At 38.0% G+C, this 19,345-nt stretch overlaps 3 protein-coding genes across 3 annotated transcripts in view; 2 read left to right on the top strand and 1 right to left on the bottom strand.

Annotated features, from left to right (window-relative positions):
• LOC127454383 (brain-specific angiogenesis inhibitor 1-associated protein 2-like) overlaps nucleotides 1-12,586 on the top strand; it is a 35,213-nt gene extending 22,627 nt beyond the window's left edge. The window contains exons 6-15 of the mRNA XM_051721560.1: nucleotides 1,234-1,305; nucleotides 2,229-2,366; nucleotides 3,330-3,482; nucleotides 4,514-4,693; nucleotides 5,170-5,665; nucleotides 6,109-6,319; nucleotides 6,536-6,601; nucleotides 6,756-6,972; nucleotides 9,778-9,818; nucleotides 10,256-12,586. Coding sequence (XP_051577520.1) covers nucleotides 1,234-1,305; nucleotides 2,229-2,366; nucleotides 3,330-3,482; nucleotides 4,514-4,693; nucleotides 5,170-5,665; nucleotides 6,109-6,319; nucleotides 6,536-6,601; nucleotides 6,756-6,972; nucleotides 9,778-9,818; nucleotides 10,256-10,328 — 1,647 coding nt within the window. The 3' untranslated portion in view covers nucleotides 10,329-12,586. The remainder of the gene's footprint in view (nucleotides 1-1,233; nucleotides 1,306-2,228; nucleotides 2,367-3,329; nucleotides 3,483-4,513; nucleotides 4,694-5,169; nucleotides 5,666-6,108; nucleotides 6,320-6,535; nucleotides 6,602-6,755; nucleotides 6,973-9,777; nucleotides 9,819-10,255) is intronic.
• Nucleotides 12,587-13,871: 1,285 nt separating this feature from the next.
• Nucleotides 13,872-15,617, bottom strand: LOC127454432 (NADH dehydrogenase [ubiquinone] 1 alpha subcomplex subunit 3-like). Its single transcript, XM_051721626.1, has 4 exons — nucleotides 15,533-15,617; nucleotides 14,626-14,697; nucleotides 14,447-14,524; nucleotides 13,872-14,056 (listed from the first exon to the last, which is right to left on the bottom strand). Exons 1-4 carry the CDS (start codon nucleotides 15,540-15,542, stop codon nucleotides 13,965-13,967), a joined length of 252 nt encoding a protein of 83 aa, XP_051577586.1. The 5' UTR covers nucleotides 15,543-15,617; the 3' UTR covers nucleotides 13,872-13,964.
• A 5-nt stretch (nucleotides 15,618-15,622) lies between these two features.
• Nucleotides 15,623-19,317, top strand: LOC127454428 (TCF3 fusion partner homolog). Its single transcript, XM_051721622.1, has 6 exons — nucleotides 15,623-15,852; nucleotides 16,099-16,344; nucleotides 17,144-17,214; nucleotides 17,347-17,416; nucleotides 18,229-18,351; nucleotides 19,098-19,317. The coding sequence occupies exons 2-6, from the start codon at nucleotides 16,120-16,122 to the stop codon at nucleotides 19,164-19,166; spliced, it is 558 nt and encodes a 185-aa protein (XP_051577582.1). The 5' UTR covers nucleotides 15,623-15,852; nucleotides 16,099-16,119; the 3' UTR covers nucleotides 19,167-19,317.
• Nucleotides 19,318-19,345: the final 28 nt, after the last annotated feature.

Here is a 19,345-nt window from a genome sequence, read left to right on the forward strand (position 1 = left end):
TAGGGGAGGAAGATTTAAATTTGTTTTTGGAGGAGAGAGTGTGGGCTAGGATTCTTAAAAAGTCTGCATCTAGAGATGCAAGGGTGTGCCTTATGCAATTTAAGATTCTACATAGATTTTATTGGACCCCTTCTAAATTGTATAGGCTTAAAATCTTTAGGACACACCCACCTGCTGGCGATGCCATTTAGAAGATGGAGACACCACCCATGTTTTTTGGGGGTGTCGTAAGATTCAGGAGTTCTGGTTGAGGGTCCAGAATTTTATGGCCGATGTATCGGGTACTCGGATCTCCTTTTGCCCCAGGCACTGTATTTTGGATGACGGGGCGGTCATTGATGTAGGAGATAAGTACATGAAGAATTGGATCCTGGCTGGTGTTATGGTGGGCAGACAGGTTATCCTTAGAGGATGGACGTCAGCTGGAGCCCCCTCGTTTCGTGAGTGGTGCGAGGAGATGGGCAGGGTGGCAGCTTGGGAAGAGTTGTCATATAGAAGGCTAGGCAACATGGGTATGTTCATCAGGAGGTGGGGCAGCTATTTGGCCTTTTTGGAGGGCTCTCGGGGACGGGCAGTGGAGGGAGACGTGTTGTTTTAAATGTGTATTTTGTAGCCTTTTTGTTTTTGAACATGTACTTTTTTTTAAATGTATTTCTAAATATTTTCTTCTGTTTTATTGCTTGTTTGTGTGTCTTTGTCAATTGTATTTGACCACTGGGGTATCTGTTTGTGTTGGGTGGTGGGGTGGGATGGGGTGGTTAATGTTATATGGAATCAATAAAAACTTTTAATAACAAAAAAAAAGTACATAAAATAAATGTTCATAATATGCTAGTATATTTATCAGAACAGTTTATCAGAAAACTGATTATATGCCCATTTTTTTTTTTTTTAATCAACATTAAGATTGTTGTTGTATGTATTCATTTTTAAGGGAAAGTGTATATCTTAGGTTCTGTTATGGGTCATGATTTATATAAAGTTTTTCACCATTTGCCCAAAAAAAAAATGTAATCATGTCTGACTGTGAATACTACATTTACACAATGGCATCTGAAACTGAAAACTATTGATTTTAAATGATGTTGCATCCAAGCCACTAGGTGTCAGTGTAAGTCCAAGATGACACAAAGATAAAAGTTACCCAGTGCACCTTTAATGTGCTATAAGCATATGTTACGTGTCTGTGAATACTACTGAGTAGATCACATTGATCTGTTTGTCTGTCTGCAGCTGAAGCTTTTCCATTCAGAGCTGCTGTCTCAACTGGAGCAGAAGCTGGAGTTGGACATCAAATATCTCACAGTGAGTGTAAATTAGAGGTCGACCGATAGTGGATTTTGCCTGTACCGATAACCGAGGTGGTGGGAAGGGTCGATAACCGATTAATCGGCCGATAGTTTTTAAAATCCATTTATGTAATATAAAAAAGAAAAATATTCTTTCTTTACTATGGTGGGCAAAGACAAAAGAGTCCAAAATGACTAAAATCCCAGATGCAGATTTTTGTTCAACCAAAATCCCAATAATAACCAGAAAAAATGAAGATTTGCTGCATAACACAGGACTTTTAAGTATAAACAAGTCCGAAACACACCGGGGACAAAAACTATCGGTAACTATAGACATAGATTTTTGCAGATAACCGATAGTTCCATTAATCAGTAAAACCGATATATCGGTGTACCTCTAGTATAAACTACAGTATTACTGCAGAATTAAATGCTTTTTTGCTTTTGAGTCAGCTACCAACTTCCCACTTTATACTAAAACATCTTAAATAATGGAAATAGTAAACTTGAATTTACTAAGAAAGGAAATGTGAACCCCACTGGATTATATCGAGATATGAGTCTTAGCTTAATTTACTTTTGTGTATCTGTCTTATTGTGTTTTTCAGATTAGGTGTGCATCTGACATTACTCAAATGAACAAATGAATTCAAACAGAGCCAACACAGTGTTTGTCTTGTTAAACCTTTAAAAGTACAATTAAAATGTAATTGTTTGTTATATGACCAGACTGCTTATGCAAAAACTATATTGGTTTACACATCACTCGGTTACAATTATAAACATGTAACCTGTCACTCACTCTTAATCTCTCAAGAGTTTACGTTTGTTGTGATTCTGTTTTGTAAAGGGATTCATATATAGGCACAATGTATATTTGTCTACATAATTAAGATCAACTTTTGACTGGTAATGTATATGAAATCTGTTTTCTAGGCAACGCTAAAGAAATACCAGAGTGAGAGGAAGTCAAAGGTGGAGTCGATTGAGCGCTGCCAATCACAACTTAAGAAGCTGCGAAGGAAGAGTCAAGCTAGTCGCCACCCCAACAAATACGGAGACCGAGAGATGCAGGTACTGCCCTTAAAATACACCATGGTCCTACTGTTGCAAATTTTGAAGATCAGGATGCAAGTAGCCCAAGCTGAATATAATTTAACTGAAACTGTAGGAATGGTTGTAGGCGAACAGCTAAGGGTCTGGTAACACAAAGGTGCAAGACTGATCCAATGAAATGTGACCCCATAGCTCCAGAGTAACTTTGATCCCACCTTTAAGCAAAGCACTTAACCCAAGTTCACTTCAGGGTCATATTTGCAACAATTATTGAACAGTAAGTCACTTTGGAGCAAACATGTCTTCTAAATGACTGAGTAATTGTATTGCTTGCCAGTTCTGTGATTACTGTGTTTGTTACTGAAGATTTAATGTTGACTGTCATGTACCGCTTGTCAAATGTAGTCTGTATGTCTCATAATGGTCAATTGAGCTTAGAAGGCCATCTGTGCGCTACATATTAAAGCTGATTTGTTAGTGGAAGAGTTTTTTATCCGTGTGTGAATAAGTGTTTAAGCATGTATTCTCCAGCACGTTTTGTTTCAGGGGTCGGTATATCTTTGTTTGTGCTAGCTGTGCTATCACGTGCGATACTCAAAGCGTGTGTGTTTTTGTCAGAAAGAGACAGAACAGGTCATTATTGTGAGATTAAACAGATATCCACTACAGCTGATCTGAAGAAAGGGAAAAAAAGGAACATTGAAGGAGAGAAAGAAACAGGACGGTAGTTGGAACGAGGTTGAGGAACGAAAACAAAGGTGAAAGGACTGAGATTCTGCAAGAAAGTTTAAAGGGATATTCTATCAAAATTTTTTAATTCTGTCATCATTTACTCACCCTCAAGTTGTTTCAAACCCGTATGGCCATAAAAGTAGTTCACATGACTCGTGCTCTGTATTCCAATTCTTCTGAAGCCATACAGTGTCTTTGTTTGAGGAACAGACTGAAACTGAAGTTATTTATTGAACATCTTTCTAACAGTATGTGGAGCTGATAAGTCGTCGGCAGGGGGAGTTGGATACACTGGTTGCCATTGGTTATCGCTCTGCTCTGACAGAAGAGAGGAGGAGGTATTGCTTCCTGGTGGACCGTCAGTGTTCAGTCACCAAGATCCTCATCAACCACAACTGCAAGGTAATGGGACAAAATTGAACCAACAGTAGACGCTATGCGCAGACAATTCTGCATTTGTCAGAAGGACACTTGCAAATGGCACAGCGCCGGAAACTGTTTTTTCCTATTAGGTCTGGGTATTGTTACAGATTTCCCAATTCAATTCTATTCAGATTCACAAGCTTTCGATTAGATTAGATTCTTATCTCAATTCGATATGATATCAATTCATATGGGTACATTTCTGTTACAATATCTTTCAGCTAATGCTCTTTAGTATCACATATAAGACACAAAGCTATTGCTTCAAGTCACTGAATATCAACCACAATGAGAATAAATATTCACAAAAAATTTAGAGTTCTGGCAAACTAGCCACAATTATTTTCACATGCAAATGAGCTTGTGATTCACTGCAAATGTTTGCCAGAAGTTTTCAGCTCTTCACCGGTAGTGTTAAACCTGCAGCTTTGGCAACAATAGAAAATTTGCCATGAACTCTCGATTTTTGTAAGGGAAGCCATAGCCCAGTACTGTCTTAGCAAGGTCCCCGTTTCCGACTGTATTTTACATGTAATTATTTTTGCTTCATCTTGTTAGATAAAGTACAGATAAAAAGAGTAGATTACTGAAACTCTCTAACACTTTTGCTATGACTTAATATGATACCAGAAGGTTGTTATCGCCCTCTGATTTTATAGGAAATATGTGTAAACCAACTAACTCACTTTGTTAAGAGCACACACAAACTAACAAACCTTTACTTATCTATGCCAACATCTGTGCAGTAACTTAGTTGAAGCGTGCAACTTTTTTGATATTAAAATACTTTCTTCTATCCCAGCTTAACATGTAGAGTCAACTATAAGTTAGCCATTCATAGGTTAATTTCTTTTGAAAACTGTAAACACTGTGTCTCTATAAAAATTGCTCTGTTCATTTTGAGCAGCCTATTCTGCCTGACACAGCAACATTAAACAAGTACTTGTGAAATGTAGTTGTACATTTAGCAATCACTGCAACTTTCTAAACAAGAATATTTTGTGTGTTAGGTAAGAGAGCTCTTGTCACAGAAGCTATCTTCATGGCAACAGTCATGCTCCCAGCCTACCAAACTACCAGACCGAGCCCTGAACCTGTTGCGTCACACTGCCCCCCAGAGCTCTGGAGGAGCAGGACTCGCAGAGGTGCTGCGCAACGCTAAATTGGGAATCTCGCAAACTGGAGAACAAGTGAGGGTTTCCAAAATACACTGTATTTTAAGAACTGGTTATACAGACTGAGATCAGGTTTAAGATAGCTCTAATTTACATAGTTTAGTGAAGAGGCACCATTTAGTGTTCAGACAAACACTCCAAATAAGTGTTTTATTTTAATAATATTTCAGAGTAAGCTACTGTTTGCACAAGAAACTAATGTTGATATGAATCTCAAGAAAAGCATGTCCAGATCACATTCAGAATCAAAATCCGAATGTAAATCATAGTTTTTGGAAGCTTAAAATCTAGGAAGTATTCTTCTGGTGTTTAGGCAAAATCGTATCTATCCAGCATTCGGTAATGTAAACAAAATGTAAATTAATTATGTTTACGTTATTATCCAGAAATACAGCCACATCTGAATATAAGTCGCGCCTGGACAAACACACAATTTCCCTGAAATGAATGAAGGTATACTGTAGAACTGATAATTCCTTTTCATTTCTCAGAGGCTGTCTGTACAGGAAGTCCCGCCTTTGTTAAATGGTGACAGTAACAGCCGGTCTCAGCAGCAACAGCGGTCAACCCAGTCTGAAAACCTCTCCCAGTCTCTGTCGGGCCTTTCACCCAGCACCACTCCTCACCAGAACTCCACCAGTAATGGCCACACCCACTCCAGTAGCCCCACCCACTCCCAGCACTCTTCACTCCAGTCAACAGCAAGCGTGCCTGGTCTACAGTCTCCACCCTCTGTCAGCCACACCTCCCCATCTTCCCTCAGTTCTCTGCAGGGTCTCACCCCGCCTGTAACTGCCCCTCATAGCCCTCCATTACCCCACAGTGCCCCTCTGTCCCGGGCCCTCACACCTGCGCCTTCCACAACCCTCCTCGGAGTGGCCAACTCAGCCCCCGCTTTTAACATGCTGAAAGGAGCAGAGCTGTACGCTACCTCCACGCTACCATTGCCAAGGAGACAGCCCAGCGAGATCAGGACAGGGTTCATGGGTGAGTTATTGTTTGGTTTTTGAGTCGTGTCTCTTTACCCTTTAACTACTTATATATTTGTACATATTGGAATATTTTGCAATAAACATTTAGTATATTGTTTCTATACTTGTAATTAACAAATTAAAATCAATAGTTTTGTATATTTCCATATTTTTTATTCGATTAAGTCATTCGCAATGCTTCATGGGATCATGGGTTGATTTCAATGAAATCAAATGTCATTAATTCTTGCGTGCCTTGTGACCGAATGTCGTCATCATCAGCTGTGGTCACTAACAGTTTGGAACAAAATAAGTGTGAGTAGAGAAGAACAGAATTTTTATTTTTGGATGAACTGTTCCTTTAATTTCATTTGGCATTGCATCTCTATTTTCTTTGGTGTCTCTTTTTATCCATCCATTTTATTACACATCCTCATTCTCATCATTGTCTTCGTCCAGGTTCCACTCTTCCTCGTGTGCTCCCTCTCTGTCCTCCGTCTCATGTAGAGGCTCTGTTCCCTCACTCTCCTGACTCCTCACAGGGAGAGAAAGGAGGAGATAGAGGAGGAGGCTCGTGTCTGCTGTCCTTCCTGCCGGGAGACACTCTGACTTTGCTGATCAGTGAACCCAGAGATGGCTGGCACTACGGCCAGAATGAGCGCACCGGACGGTAGGAAACTGAATATCAGTCATTCAGGAGTGAAGGGAAATAAACATTAGCTACAGTATGACATAAGTGAAAACAAGGCTGTGAGGGATAGTACACTCCGTTTAGTGGATTTTTATGCTAGCATAAGTGTAAAAACAGAAGTAGCCTATATTTTAAGCTTTAGATGTTCAGTTACTCATCATATTTTGTGTGGATGTTCTAATCTCACCTTCATAGAAAAGGCTGGTTTCCCTTCTCCTACACACAGCCTTACCCAAATACACTCGGACAACAAGATGTCAGGTCTGTCTAGAGAATTTCACTTACTCAAAAATGCATTCATGCCAAAATGATGAGCCAATTGACAAAATGTTTTGCTAGTGTCTCAAAAGGGTTTGCATTCCCATAATTCAATCCTTTTCCCATGTCTCCCATCTCACCCATTTTGCCAACCCAGTCCTCCTCCCCTGTCTAAGGTGAACAGCACGAGCACAGGGCAGTTGGATAGGCTACCCCCTGCTGGTCAGATGCAGCAGGCCAGTCCTGACTCAGAGGACGAGAGGAGTGTCGTATCCCAGCGTGTCAGCACCTTCAGGCCACGCCCTTACAGCATGCTGAACCCTGAAACCAGCAAGATGAGCCCACGGCTTATAGGACAGCGCCTGAGGGACAGGGTCAGACATACAGTGTTCCCTTTACTAGAGCAACGTCATTCCTCGTTGTGTTCACACTAACAAACAACAGTTGATCCAAAAGGTGTCTACAAGGTGGCATACCAAATTTTGGCACTATAATAAATACGTGTTTGTATTGTGAAGAACCACGAATCGAGCGGGATTTTTTCTTTATTTTTTCTTTAAGTGCTATATATACACCATTAAAGTTGTTCCTTGTGGTTAAATTGTACTTGTTGAATTAACCAGAGTAAATTATTTTCGTGGTTGTTGATACTCTCATATATTGCCGGATGAAGTATGTCCGGAATATATTTCTGCTACTCACCTGCATACCTAAGAAAATACTTTATTAACGGCCAAGAAGTATGTTCTTCATCATGCATCATGCAGTACATACTCTGACAGTATGCGTATTTGGACACAGCTACCGCTACTACTACAATATCCAAATGTCACAGAACTTGGTACACATGGACTACAGGACAGTTGAAGGAAACATGCCAAATATAGTTCTAGGGACGCTATAATAAACCCTTTAAGCTTGGATGGGGCCCATCAGCGGGCACGCCAAAAAAACTAAATAAATTATCAAAATATTAATAACTAGGGGGCCTGGGTAGCTCAGTGGTAAAACACGCTGGCTACCACCCCTGGAGTTCGCTAGTTCAAATCCCAGGGCATGCTGAGTGACTCCAGCCAGGTCTCCAAAGCAACCAAATTGGCCCGGTTGCTAGGGAAGGTAGAGTCACATAGGGTAACCTCCTCGTGTTCGCTATAATGTGATTTGTTCTCTGTGGGGCGCATGGTGAGTTGAGCACGGATGCCGTGCTATGATGCTATGTCTCCGTGGCAACACGCTCAACAAGCCACGTGATAAGATGCGTGGGTTGATGGTCTCAGACACGGAGGCAACTGGGATTCATCCTCCACCACCCGGATTGAGGCGAATCACTACGTGACCACAAGGACTTAAAAAAGTGCACTGGGAATTGGGCATTCCAAATTGGGGTAAAAAGGGGAAAAATCCCCCCCAAAAAATATTAATAACTATAGTCTTGACCAACACAAAATAGGTATCATTTTAAATCTTAGAAGCTGTACTTTACAATGCATGTAAGCATTATGACCAAAACTGAACAAGTGTTTTTCAATTTGCAGACAAATCAGAAGTGTTCTGTTTTGATAATTTATTAATAATTTTGCACTGTACATATTAATGTAATGTGTAAAAACATCAAACTCATCAAATAGCCATGTGTCATATTTTGTTGGAAAGCTCTCAAGAGTAGAATACAACCTGCCTATTTGTTTTACTCACAGACAAAAATATAGCAAGTAATATCTAAGTATATGTCTTTGACATACGTTACATGTAAACAGGTGTTGCTTATATGCCGTTTTTTCGCTTATAACTTCACGAAAAATAAACGGAATATAAAATATCACATACCTTTACTTAGAAGAGGTGATTATCTTTAAAATAAGCCCACACACAATGTAACGCTAAACTAATCATATTAGAATTCAGATCACTGCAACCAGAGGTGGAAGTCATCTAAAAATGGGCAGAGAGGATCGTTCACTCTAATTACATATAGTCACCAGGAGATGGTGCCAAGTACATGACACAGACTCAATGATGGCTCAGATGACACAGAATGGAACTCAATGAGATCGTGTTACTCTTGCCTGCATGCACTGGAGAGAGAGCATACCTTTAGTCATTGTTGTGTTTGCATGTGTAATTAGTTCTTGTGTACAATTATTATGTTTTATTTGTTTGGAGAGGCTTTTGGACACTTGGAAACGTTTTGGGACATTAGGATAAATTATTTTTGTAATGCTATCACTTGTGATTGCTTTGCCATATCAACAAAAACATTTACACAAAAGTTACAGGTGACATGATTGAGAACAAGCCAAAAGTAGTTTTTCTGAGCTACCTTATTTACACCCTGAGATATATAATGTAAAATCAGAAAAATAAGAAAAAAAAAATTAATTATTAGCAACATTTTTGTGATTTTTCAGCAATTTTTTAGGTTGTGAGTCTCAGAATGTATCATAATCATAATGTATCATTTTTTTTTAAAAGTTTTATTTAAAATGATACCAAACACTTGACCCTCCTTGTTTTTGTAGAGTAATAAGCCTTTAATTTTGGAGATGGCATTGAAACAGTAAATCTTTAAAAACACCATCAGAACTTAAAGGGTTAAGAAATCCGTAAAACAGTGCAACTGTGATCAATGAAAATTAAAATTTTCATCAATCAGCTGTATCCACATGATGGATTCTTTCACATTTGACTATTGTTGTAATATTATGGCTTCATATGAATATTATATTGTACCTTTTACTTTCTTATTTCATTGGGACAACTGTAAATGTTCACGTTTTTTTTTTTTTTCTGTAACACTTTACAATAAGGTTGTATTCATTAACATTACTTAACTATATGAGTTAACATGAACTAACAATGAACAATAATTTTTCAGTACTTATTGATCACGATTAATGTTCATTTCAGAATATGCTAATAGGTTTTACAAATTAAAAGTTGTTCATGTTAACATTTGTAAACGCATTATGAACTAACAATGAACAGTTATTACACACAATTATTGTGGTAAAAATACACTGATCATTGTTAGTTTATGATACGGTACCTAATGCATTTACTACGGTTGACAAATACAACCTTATAGTAAAGTGTTACCTTTAATTCTTTTGTACTCAATGGAATTGAATGGCTTTTACTCTGATGACTCTCAATTCATATTCATTTTCCTCTCCTCACAGATGTCCACTGATTTCACCTCTCCACCTCCATCCCCGACCAGGTAAAGCTAGTTAGCTCTGCTTAAAGGAATAGTTCACCCAAACATGACAATTTTGTCATTATTTGCTACAAAGGAGTGATGCTCCAACATATTCATCCATCATTTTTGGGTCTGCATCCAGCTTCATAAATGGCGTATTGATGGCACAATGGCGAACATGGGCTAGATGTGAGCTTCAGTGTAGGTCAAGACTTAAATTTCGGTCTGTTTCTCACACAAAGCTATCGTATGGCTTCCGAAGACTTGTGAACTTGAGTTTTATGGTGCTTTGTTGGCATTTTCTTTTCCTGTTTGGAGCTTGACTGCTGTGGTCATTATGAACTTTAGTTGTACAGTATGTCGCTGCTTTTGGGTGAACTATTCCTTTAAAAGAACATTTTAAATCACTTCATGTCTAATTGGTCAGCTGTGCTGATTTATGCTTTGCCTCTACTCAGGATCAATCCATTTGCCCATATTCGGCTCAAGAAGACGGTGACCAATGATCGCTCTGCCCCAGTTATACAGTAGAACCTTCAGTTATAGACGACCAGAGTGATACTGTCTGTAACAGAGCCACTAATGGCTCTGTATTATTGAATAAGGTATTTAACCTTTGAGATGCAGGTTTTTGATACTAGACTTTTCAGTCTTATTTTTGCCAATTTAAATTCTGACAATAACCAATGTCAGAGAATTAAACTAACATTAATTAAAATCAGCTATGGCGAATCAATATGATCAGAATTAGGGGGGTTGTTTGTATTTTCGAAAAGCACACATGGGGTTTTGCAGTTCTTTAGTTAAAATCAATATTTGACAGAAAAAAAGGAAAGGAAAAAAGTTCACCCAAAAATAAAAATGTCTCTTATTTTCTCATGTCATTCCAAACCCATGTGTTTTTATTGTTTCTGTAGAGCAAAAAAAAAAAAATCTTAAGAATCTTTCTGATTCAAAGACCCCGTTGTACCCACCTGGTATTAAGATGTGGTCAGCCCTATAAATACAGGTCTAAACGGGTTCTGAAAAGTTTTGTGATCGGATCACAGAAACCACATACGAATGTGGTCAAAAACGTATGTGTCCATGCGTCTTTACAAGTAAATAACCGTCCGATCGTAAAATGTTAAAAAGCAGATACACACTCAATCACGAGAGCTTCTTCACGAGAGGTCTTCTTTAGTGTGTCTGATATCAACACAGATGTGGAGAACCTGAAGCTCCTTTAATACAGGTAATCCACTAAAATAACGGAAAATTCTGTTTGACATGTTGCGTTTGTGCTTAGATTAAATTTCAACCGCATCAGGGAGAAAAAGCGCGCCATATTTTTTTCTGACTTTGTTGCGCTTTAATATCCTGCAGTAACACTCTGACATAGTGACTGATGTATGATATCATGAAACAGAGACCCTCCCCTCCAAATCTGAACACAAGTGGTCACAGAAGACACATTTAAGTGACCAGGTGTAAACAGTGATGTGTCTCACCTGACCACATGTGATCGGATCACCCGAAACACATCTTAATACCAGGTGGAAACGGGGCCAAAAATAGTGTGGCATCATGGCATGTTCCCGCATATGTCTGACCGCACGTGATGCGCAAAGTTTGAATATCTGGAACAGAGAATGAGATTTGAGAACTACAGAGGAGTTCAAGATTTTCAAAGAGAAGCTATTTTCTAAACAAAATGCATAATGTCCCATGGCATAGCATACCGGTTTGGAATAACATGAGGATAATAACAGAATTTTCAATTTTCAAGTGCACATGCCACATGATCATACTGTCTGTTATCTCAAGATACTTTCCCCAGAAAACCAGAGCTATTAAAAAAGTTTTATTGAATATTATTGAATAAAAGGGAGAAGTAGGTTTACTGCCTGGTGCAGTCAAGGAGAAGTAGGAAACAGCTGAATGGCTTAAATGGAAATGTAAAGTATATTTACAGAAGGACTTGGTAAGAGGAAAAAGTTCAGTGTTTTTGAAAGTCTAAAGTGAAGAGGCTCTCAGCTTTGGTCTCTTGTCCCACCTTTTTAATCAGTCTTGTATATTTTGTTAAATCCTAAATCTCAAAAACTAAAGCTTGTAGTCTTGAGTTGCAGCAGATTGTAGGCGAGGGATGCATGATAAGGCTAAGAGTGAAGCTGTGTGTGCAGAGACAAAACCTCTGAAGATGTGAAAGGTTTTGAAAGTGGAGAAGTGCTGGAGGAAGTGACGGTGGTAAAGTGCTGTAGCTGTAGGTTTGTAAAATAGACAAAAACTCTCTTCCTTGTTTTTTTTTTGTTTGTTTTTTTTGACATTTTAGGAAGAGTGGATTTAGTAAAAAAAGTGTTTATACCCAGCAATTTGAAATTAACATAAAAAATGTGATGATTCAGTTCAGATTCATTTGATCTTTCAGCTTGTTTATGTTTAGTCTATCCTAACTGTCTTGTGCACTGAATCTGACAAAATTATTCTAATTATTAATGATGATAATCTTGTTCATTCAAACAATATTTTTCCACCTCAAGAGGTTTTTATGGATCAGTTTATTTTGTTTCATTTTTTTCTATTATAATACAATCTTAAATTGAGTAAAGCAAAATATATAAATGTATAAATACATAACTATCTACAGAGAATATGTTGTCTTGATTAGTTCTTAAGTTGAATTTCCAAACTGATGTAATCTATGTGAAATATACACCGATCAGCCTCAACATTAAAACCACCTGCCTAATATTGTGTAGGTCCCCCTCGTGCTGCCAAAACAGCGCCAACCCGCATCTCAGAATAGCATTCTGAGATGTATATTCTTCTCACCACAATTGTACAGAGCGGTTATCTGAGTTACCGTAGACTTTGTCAGTTTGAACCAGTCTGGCCATTCTCTTTTGACCTCTCTCATCAACAAGGTGTTTCCATCCACAGAACTGCCACTCACTGGATGTTTTTTGTCTTTGGCACCATTCTGAGTAAATTCTAGAGACTGTTGTGTGTGAAAATCCCAGGAGATCAGCAGTTACAGAAATACTCAAACCAGCCCATCTGGCACCAACAATCATGCCACGGTCCAAATCACTGAGATCACATTTTATCCCCATTCTGATGGTTGATGTGAACATTAACTGAAGCTCCTGACCCGTATCTGAATGATTTTATGCACTGCACTGCTGCCACACGATTGGCTGATTAGATAATCGCATGGATGATTGATGGGCTGGTTTGAGTATTTCTGTAACTGCTGATCTCCTGGGATTTTCACACAAGTCACCGAATGGTGCCAAAAACAAAAAACATCCAGCGAGCAGCAGTTCTTTGGACGGAGACGCCTTGTTGATGCGAGAGGTCAACAGAGAATGGCCAGACTGGTTCGAACTGACAAAGTCTACTGTAACTCTGATAACCGCTCTGTACAATTGTGGTGAGAAGAATAGCATCTCAGAATGCTATTCTGAGATGCGGGTTGGTGGTGTTGGGTGGCACGAGGGGGACCTACACAATATTAGGCAGGTGGTTTTAATGTTGTGGCTGATCTGTGTATATTATCCCAGGGACCCATACTATGAAACACTGGCTCATCTATTTGGTTTAAATAACATTCATATTCATAGTTTGCTGTATTATCTTGTTAGTTAGTCTGGTTACTTCACTGTGCTATTTTGGTGATAATTAAATCCACTTGCAGGGGGCTTTTGGGTCAGGTTTGCCTTGACAAGCACATTAACTTCAATCACGAGATGTGATTTGGATTAGATTGGCATTGGAGTGTTTGGAGTCTCTGTAGATCGTCATATATTTTGGACTGTTCTAACATTATGCTAACTGTATCTCCCTGCAATCGCTTTTGAAAATGAACTTCAATAAACAAAGTTAATCTCTCTGGTCTGTGGTGTGACAATTTCTCTACAAAAAGAAAAAGAAAAAATAATGCAATCAAGTCAGTATGCAAAAAGAAACTGTAGCTGGATAAATGTGACTTATGTTTCTACTGTTCATTCAGAACATCCATCATGAAGCAATGACTATCTATTAAAACAACACATCCATTTATCAGGTTTGTGAAACAAAATCTTATTGCAATAGTGTTATTAAATAAAGAGCTTTTATTGAGAGCAATCCATCTAATGGGACAAAAGGAAAGGTGGGTGTGGACTGTACAGGATTTTGAAGGACTTTTCACAGGTTTTTCAGCCATTCCAGGTTTTTCCCCTGTGGGTCACTTGGGTGCGCTGGAATGTCCGGCATGTTTCCAACATCTCGCACTGGGACTGAAGGTTAAACATGATAAATAAAATCAAATTTAAAGGCAGAGGATGACATGCTGTTAATTAGTTAATAGCAAAAATATATATAGCCTATTTTCCTTTATATTATAATCAATGAAACAGTCTACACAGGAGGAAATTATTTAATTTACCAAATTTACCAAAAAAATTATAAATCTGGCCAATCTGTAAACATTAATATACTCAGTTTCAAAAGTATAACCACAAGGCGTAAACAGCATGTGTTAACATGATTTTAGTGCGATAAATATCACTTGCTAACCTTTTTTGTATAAAGTTATTATAAACTTTTAACCCTAAAATGACTGCAAAAACGATTATTTAAACAACTTTACAGTTAAAATAATATATGATTCCATAGGGATAATATACCTGGATAATTGTATGGAATTGCTGCATTCAGCATTCCTGTGTACTTCGTTAAAGGGCTCAAAACCGGCACAATGCAAGCTGAGAGAAACACAAAATAAATGTTACATTTACAAAGCAGAAAGACATAACCATGTAAACATGAACACTGATGAACAAACCTCACTGCATGTCACACTCACCCAGCAGGCCGAGACCACAGGCAGCTGTGACTACAGGCTCTTTATTCCATGCGTTCTTCAAAAACCTTCCAACTAAATACAGAAAGATTGCGGTCAGTGCATCTCAGCAACAAACAGATGTATCAGCAATCAACACCAAAACTGCACAATTCGCTTGTTTCACATTTTTTGTGACATTTATGGCAAGATATCACCCCCGATACTTCAGACAAATAAATGAGACTTAATCATATGACAACCCACTAGAATACTGTCATGTTAGCATAGTTTTGCTCATAATGAAGTGAGAAATGTACATCAAAATTTATGGCGTCAGATATTAACCAATTTTCTAGATTATCCAAATTCACCCTACAGTGGTGGAACAGTGACAATACCAGACGGCAATACCATGATACTTTGACATATACCACTGTAATATTGAAACATTACCATATTCATGTACTATAGTACATGGTACTCCAATGTGCTTCAAAGAATACCATGATACTTTGACATATACCAAATGACCATATTCATGTACTATAGTACATGGTATTCCAGTGTGCTTCAATGAATACCATGATACATATGACATTACCATATATATAGCACGCCATGGTATTTTTGGTAAATTTTTGTCAGTGTTTTAAAGACTGTAAATGTGTAAAAACAGACAGAAATGGTCTACATAAATCTAGCTACAAGATAACTTTATTTAACCATAGCAAAAGCAAACGACAGCTAGTATGAGACTCCAAGGTCATCGTATTCACACATTATAAATAAAGAACTTTTCAGTACACGAAAATATAATAATTTATCTCGTGAACTTTTCAAAGAATCTGTTATTGTAAAATACGATCGATCCGAACTGATGTAAACAAAATCACAACTTTCATCCAGCTAGCAAGCTCAATGTACTTACAGGCCGCCATGTTTGCGTCTGTAGTTTGTCACTGTATAAAGATCATGGGAATTGTAGTTCAACAACTGACATCTATGACGCATTTGCAGCGATTGGCGTCTTGACGTATTAAAAAAGCGCCTCGCTAAACGCGCTGTTTTGAGAGCTGAAACTTTAATGTTTTGAACATTTGTTATTTGCATATTTATATTTATAAATAAATGTTTATGTTTGATGCATTGATTTAGTCATGTATCGGCGGAACTGTAACATATTACTCATGCAGATATTCACAAAAAACCTACATCATGTCTGATCCTTTACAACATAAGTAACTAAAGGTGAGTAAAATCAAATCAATAAAGCAGTTTAATTTGATCAGAGTGCAAACGTGATGAGGTGTTGACATTTATATGTAGAGCAGATGTAAAGTCTGTATGGATAATGTCAGTTATGTACACTTCAGTAATATACTGAATTAGGTAATAAAGTGAAGTGTTCATCTATGATTCAGTCCTGAGATAGTGTATTATATTGATGTTGATTCTGTGTTCCCCCCCCCCCCCTACCCCCTCCCCTCCCAAAAGCTTCCATTGTGCTGACTTCAGATGATGGAGGATTTTTCGGGCCTGGCTTTACCCCCTCTGTTTGGGGGTCACATTCTGGAAGCTGAGCTGGAGACGGGTGGGGTAGAGCTGGGCCCCAGTGGCAGTGAGCTCCTGGATAATGACGGGACCCCATCTGGCCCTGGACAAGATGGAGAGGAAGAGAGGAGAGAACTGGACAAAAGAAAGTATCAAGCTCTCAGCAAGAAGTGCAAAGAGATAGAACAGGTAATCTGTTTATGCACAAAAAATATGGTAACCTCATACCCACCCTGTAAACAGATGTGAAATTTTTTTTGGTTTGGTGAAAGTGGCATTTTCTAGTTCTACCAGGAAAACGTAGCTTAAATGGACAGTTCACCTGAAAATGAAAATTCTGTCATCATTTACTCACCCTCATATCGTTCCAACCCTGTATGACTTACTTCATTGGAACTCGAAAGGTGAATTTTTGAAGAAAATCCTGGCCGCTTTTTTCTATACAATTAAAGTGAATTAAGAATGGATCTTTCAAGCTCAGAAATAAAGAAAAGGCACCATAAAAGTAGTCCATACGACTAGTGCTGCGATGCAATATGCTCTTTGCGTGTCTCGTGACCAAATGTCATTGACGTCAAACCTGACGCATTGTGTTTAATAGCGCCATAATTGATTTGAGAGCTACAGCAAAGAGGCTGATTTTCAGTAAATAATGACTTAAATCTTAGTGTTCATATCATATGGCTTCAGAAGACTTAGACTATAGTGCATGAGTTGTATGGACTACTTTTATGATGCTTTTTTTGTCATTTTGGAGCTTAACACTCCCAGTCCCCATCCACTTTCATTGAATGGAAAAGAGCAGCCAAGATATTCTTCAAAAGACCTCCTTTTGTGTTCCAAGGAAGAAAGAAAGTCAAACAGGTTTGGAATGACATGATGGTGAGTAAATTCTGCCAGACTTTTCATTTTCAAGTGAACTATTCCTTGAAATTAAAGTTCAAATTGGCACAGAACAACAGAAAATACTTTACTGAACTCTTTTCAGGTGAATGAGAAGATTTTGGGTCGCCTTCACCAGGTCCAAAGACTGACACGTCGACTGAGGAAAGAAAGGAGGTACATACACTTTCTTTGGTTTATTAATTTCATGTATTTTATGTACACATACTTGTGAATTTTAAACTTATTCTGTTTATTTTTTAATAATAACATAACAGAAACATAAGAACAACCATAAATGTGTGTCAGGTTTCTTCTGAAGACACTGGATTCGTATGGAGATGACTACAGGACAGCACAGCTCACCATCCCACTAGAAGTGAGACACCTATACAATGGAGGATACCGATGCTTTATTTAAAATGGGTTATTTTCATATGGCATAAATTGTAAAAGCATCATAAACTAGTTCTACTAATAACTGTTTCTAGAGCTAGGTCTTCAGCATGGTGTCTGCCAATTACTTATTTTTGTGGAAAAAACTTACATATGTGTTAAAAACAACATTAAGTTAACTTCAAAGCTAAAGTTAAGACACTAAAGTTATTACATCATCCTTTCCACATTCAAATACATGAAGGGATAGTTCACCCAAAAATGAAAATTCTCTCATCATTTACTCACCCTCATGCCATGCCAGATGTGTATGACTTTCTTTCTTCTGCAGAACACAAACGAAGATTTTTAGAAGAATATTTCAGCACTGTTGGTCCTTATAATGCAAGTTAATGGTGGCCAAAATTTTGAAGCTCCAAAAAGGAGTTATTTTTGGTCTGTTCTCACTCAAAATTGATTAGATCACTTCTGAAGTCATGGATTTAACCACTGGAGTCTGATGGATTTACTTTTATGCTGCCTTTGTGCTTTTTGGAGTTTCAAAGGTCTGGTCTCCATTCACTTGCATTGTATGGACCTACAGAGCTGAGATACTCTCCTAAAAATCTTTGTTAGTGTTCAGCAGAAGAAAGTAAGTCATATACATCTGGGATGGTATGAGGTTGAGTAAATGATGACAACATTTTTATTTTTGGGTGAACTATCCCTTTAAGTTCAAGCTCTCATTGCATTAAACTATATGATTCTCTTTGTTTTCCATCAGTTAACATTAATCCTGCTTCTTGTGTTTGTCAGGATGAAGTGAGAGCTGGTTTAGATTGTATTGTTGGTGGTGATGAGGACAGCTCCTCCCCTACATTTCCTCACCAATCAGCAGGTGGTTCTAAGAAGAAGAGACACCGGCTTCCAAAGGACAAGGTATACAGAGCGACACAGAGACACCTCTTTCAAGCATCTACATTTCCATATAAGTCACTTGGCACGAGTATATGTTGTCTGCATTGGTTCCCTGTCACAAGTTTCAGTTTAATGGACTGGATGGGTAATGTTAAATTTGTAAATATATTTAACAAGCTCGCTTGTACAACTATATGTCCGATTGATTCCTATAGACAAATTAAATGATTTTTCCAGGTTTAAGTTCAGCTCTGTTGACAGCAGTTGTGGCACACTGTTATTTACCATGGAAAATATTTTCAGCTCTTCCCTCGATCATTAAATAAAAAAAGTATAAATCTGGGTTACAGTGAGGACCTTACAATGGAAGTGAATGGGGTCAATCTGTAAACATTAAAAGACGCACTGATTCAAAAGTATAGCCACAAGACATAAACAGTGATAGTTAACATAATTTTAGAGTGCTAAAATGAATTGAATGGTTTACAGTGTTACATTGTTATGGCAAAATAGATATTACACAAAAGGATGGCTATACTGTTGAAACAGTGAAAAGTTCTAAAGTTCAAAAATTGGTCCCCATTCACTTCCATTGTAAGTGCCTCACTGTAACCCAGATTTTTTTTTTTAAAAAAAGGAGGGGCAAGTCAAAATTATTTTTTGAATCTAATAGTATTAGCAGTAGAAATAATTTCCCAAGCAAATAGCACTCATTATATTGAAGAACAGTTTCCATGTTTAAGTGATCCTCTTTTTTTCCCCCACAGACAGAATCGGATCACCCCATCAAGGCTGAGGCTCAGTTCACAGGCTTTCCCAGTCCCCTTTCTCACTGATCTCAGAGCAGTGCTGCAGGACAGCCTACAGCCAAAGGACTGTCGGTACACTGATTTGTCCTCTACATATGGATGACATCGCTGTACTGTATTTTGGTGGTGAATGAGAAATGTTTGTTTTTCTTTATTAAAATGAACCATTTCCTGTAAAGCATTGTCTCTTTGTTGTAGCTCTCAAA

The sequence above is a fragment of the Myxocyprinus asiaticus genome, chromosome 16 (genome assembly GCF_019703515.2).
Source record: "Myxocyprinus asiaticus isolate MX2 ecotype Aquarium Trade chromosome 16, UBuf_Myxa_2, whole genome shotgun sequence".
Classification (NCBI taxonomy): domain Eukaryota; kingdom Metazoa; phylum Chordata; class Actinopteri; order Cypriniformes; family Catostomidae; genus Myxocyprinus; species Myxocyprinus asiaticus.

What these genes read in the sequence shown, in the direction of transcription:
- LOC127454432 (XM_051721626.1), bottom strand. An exon ending in CTGTGGTCTCGGCCTGCTGG is followed by an intron (nt 14,525 to 14,625) that starts GTGAGTGTGACA and finishes TGTTTCTCTCAG; the next exon opens with CTTGCATTGTGCCGGTTTTG. An exon ending in AATTCCATACAATTATCCAG is followed by an intron (nt 14,057 to 14,446) that starts GTATATTATCCC and finishes TTTAACCTTCAG; the next exon opens with TCCCAGTGCGAGATGTTGGA.
- LOC127454428 (XM_051721622.1), top strand. Translation starts at nt 16,120, where the DNA reads ATGATGGAGGATTTTTCGGGCCTGGCTTTACCCCCTCTGTTTGGGGGT. An exon ending in AGTGCAAAGAGATAGAACAG is followed by an intron (nt 16,345 to 17,143) that starts GTAATCTGTTTA and finishes AACTCTTTTCAG; the next exon opens with GTGAATGAGAAGATTTTGGG. An exon ending in CGACTGAGGAAAGAAAGGAG is followed by an intron (nt 17,215 to 17,346) that starts GTACATACACTT and finishes AATGTGTGTCAG; the next exon opens with GTTTCTTCTGAAGACACTGG.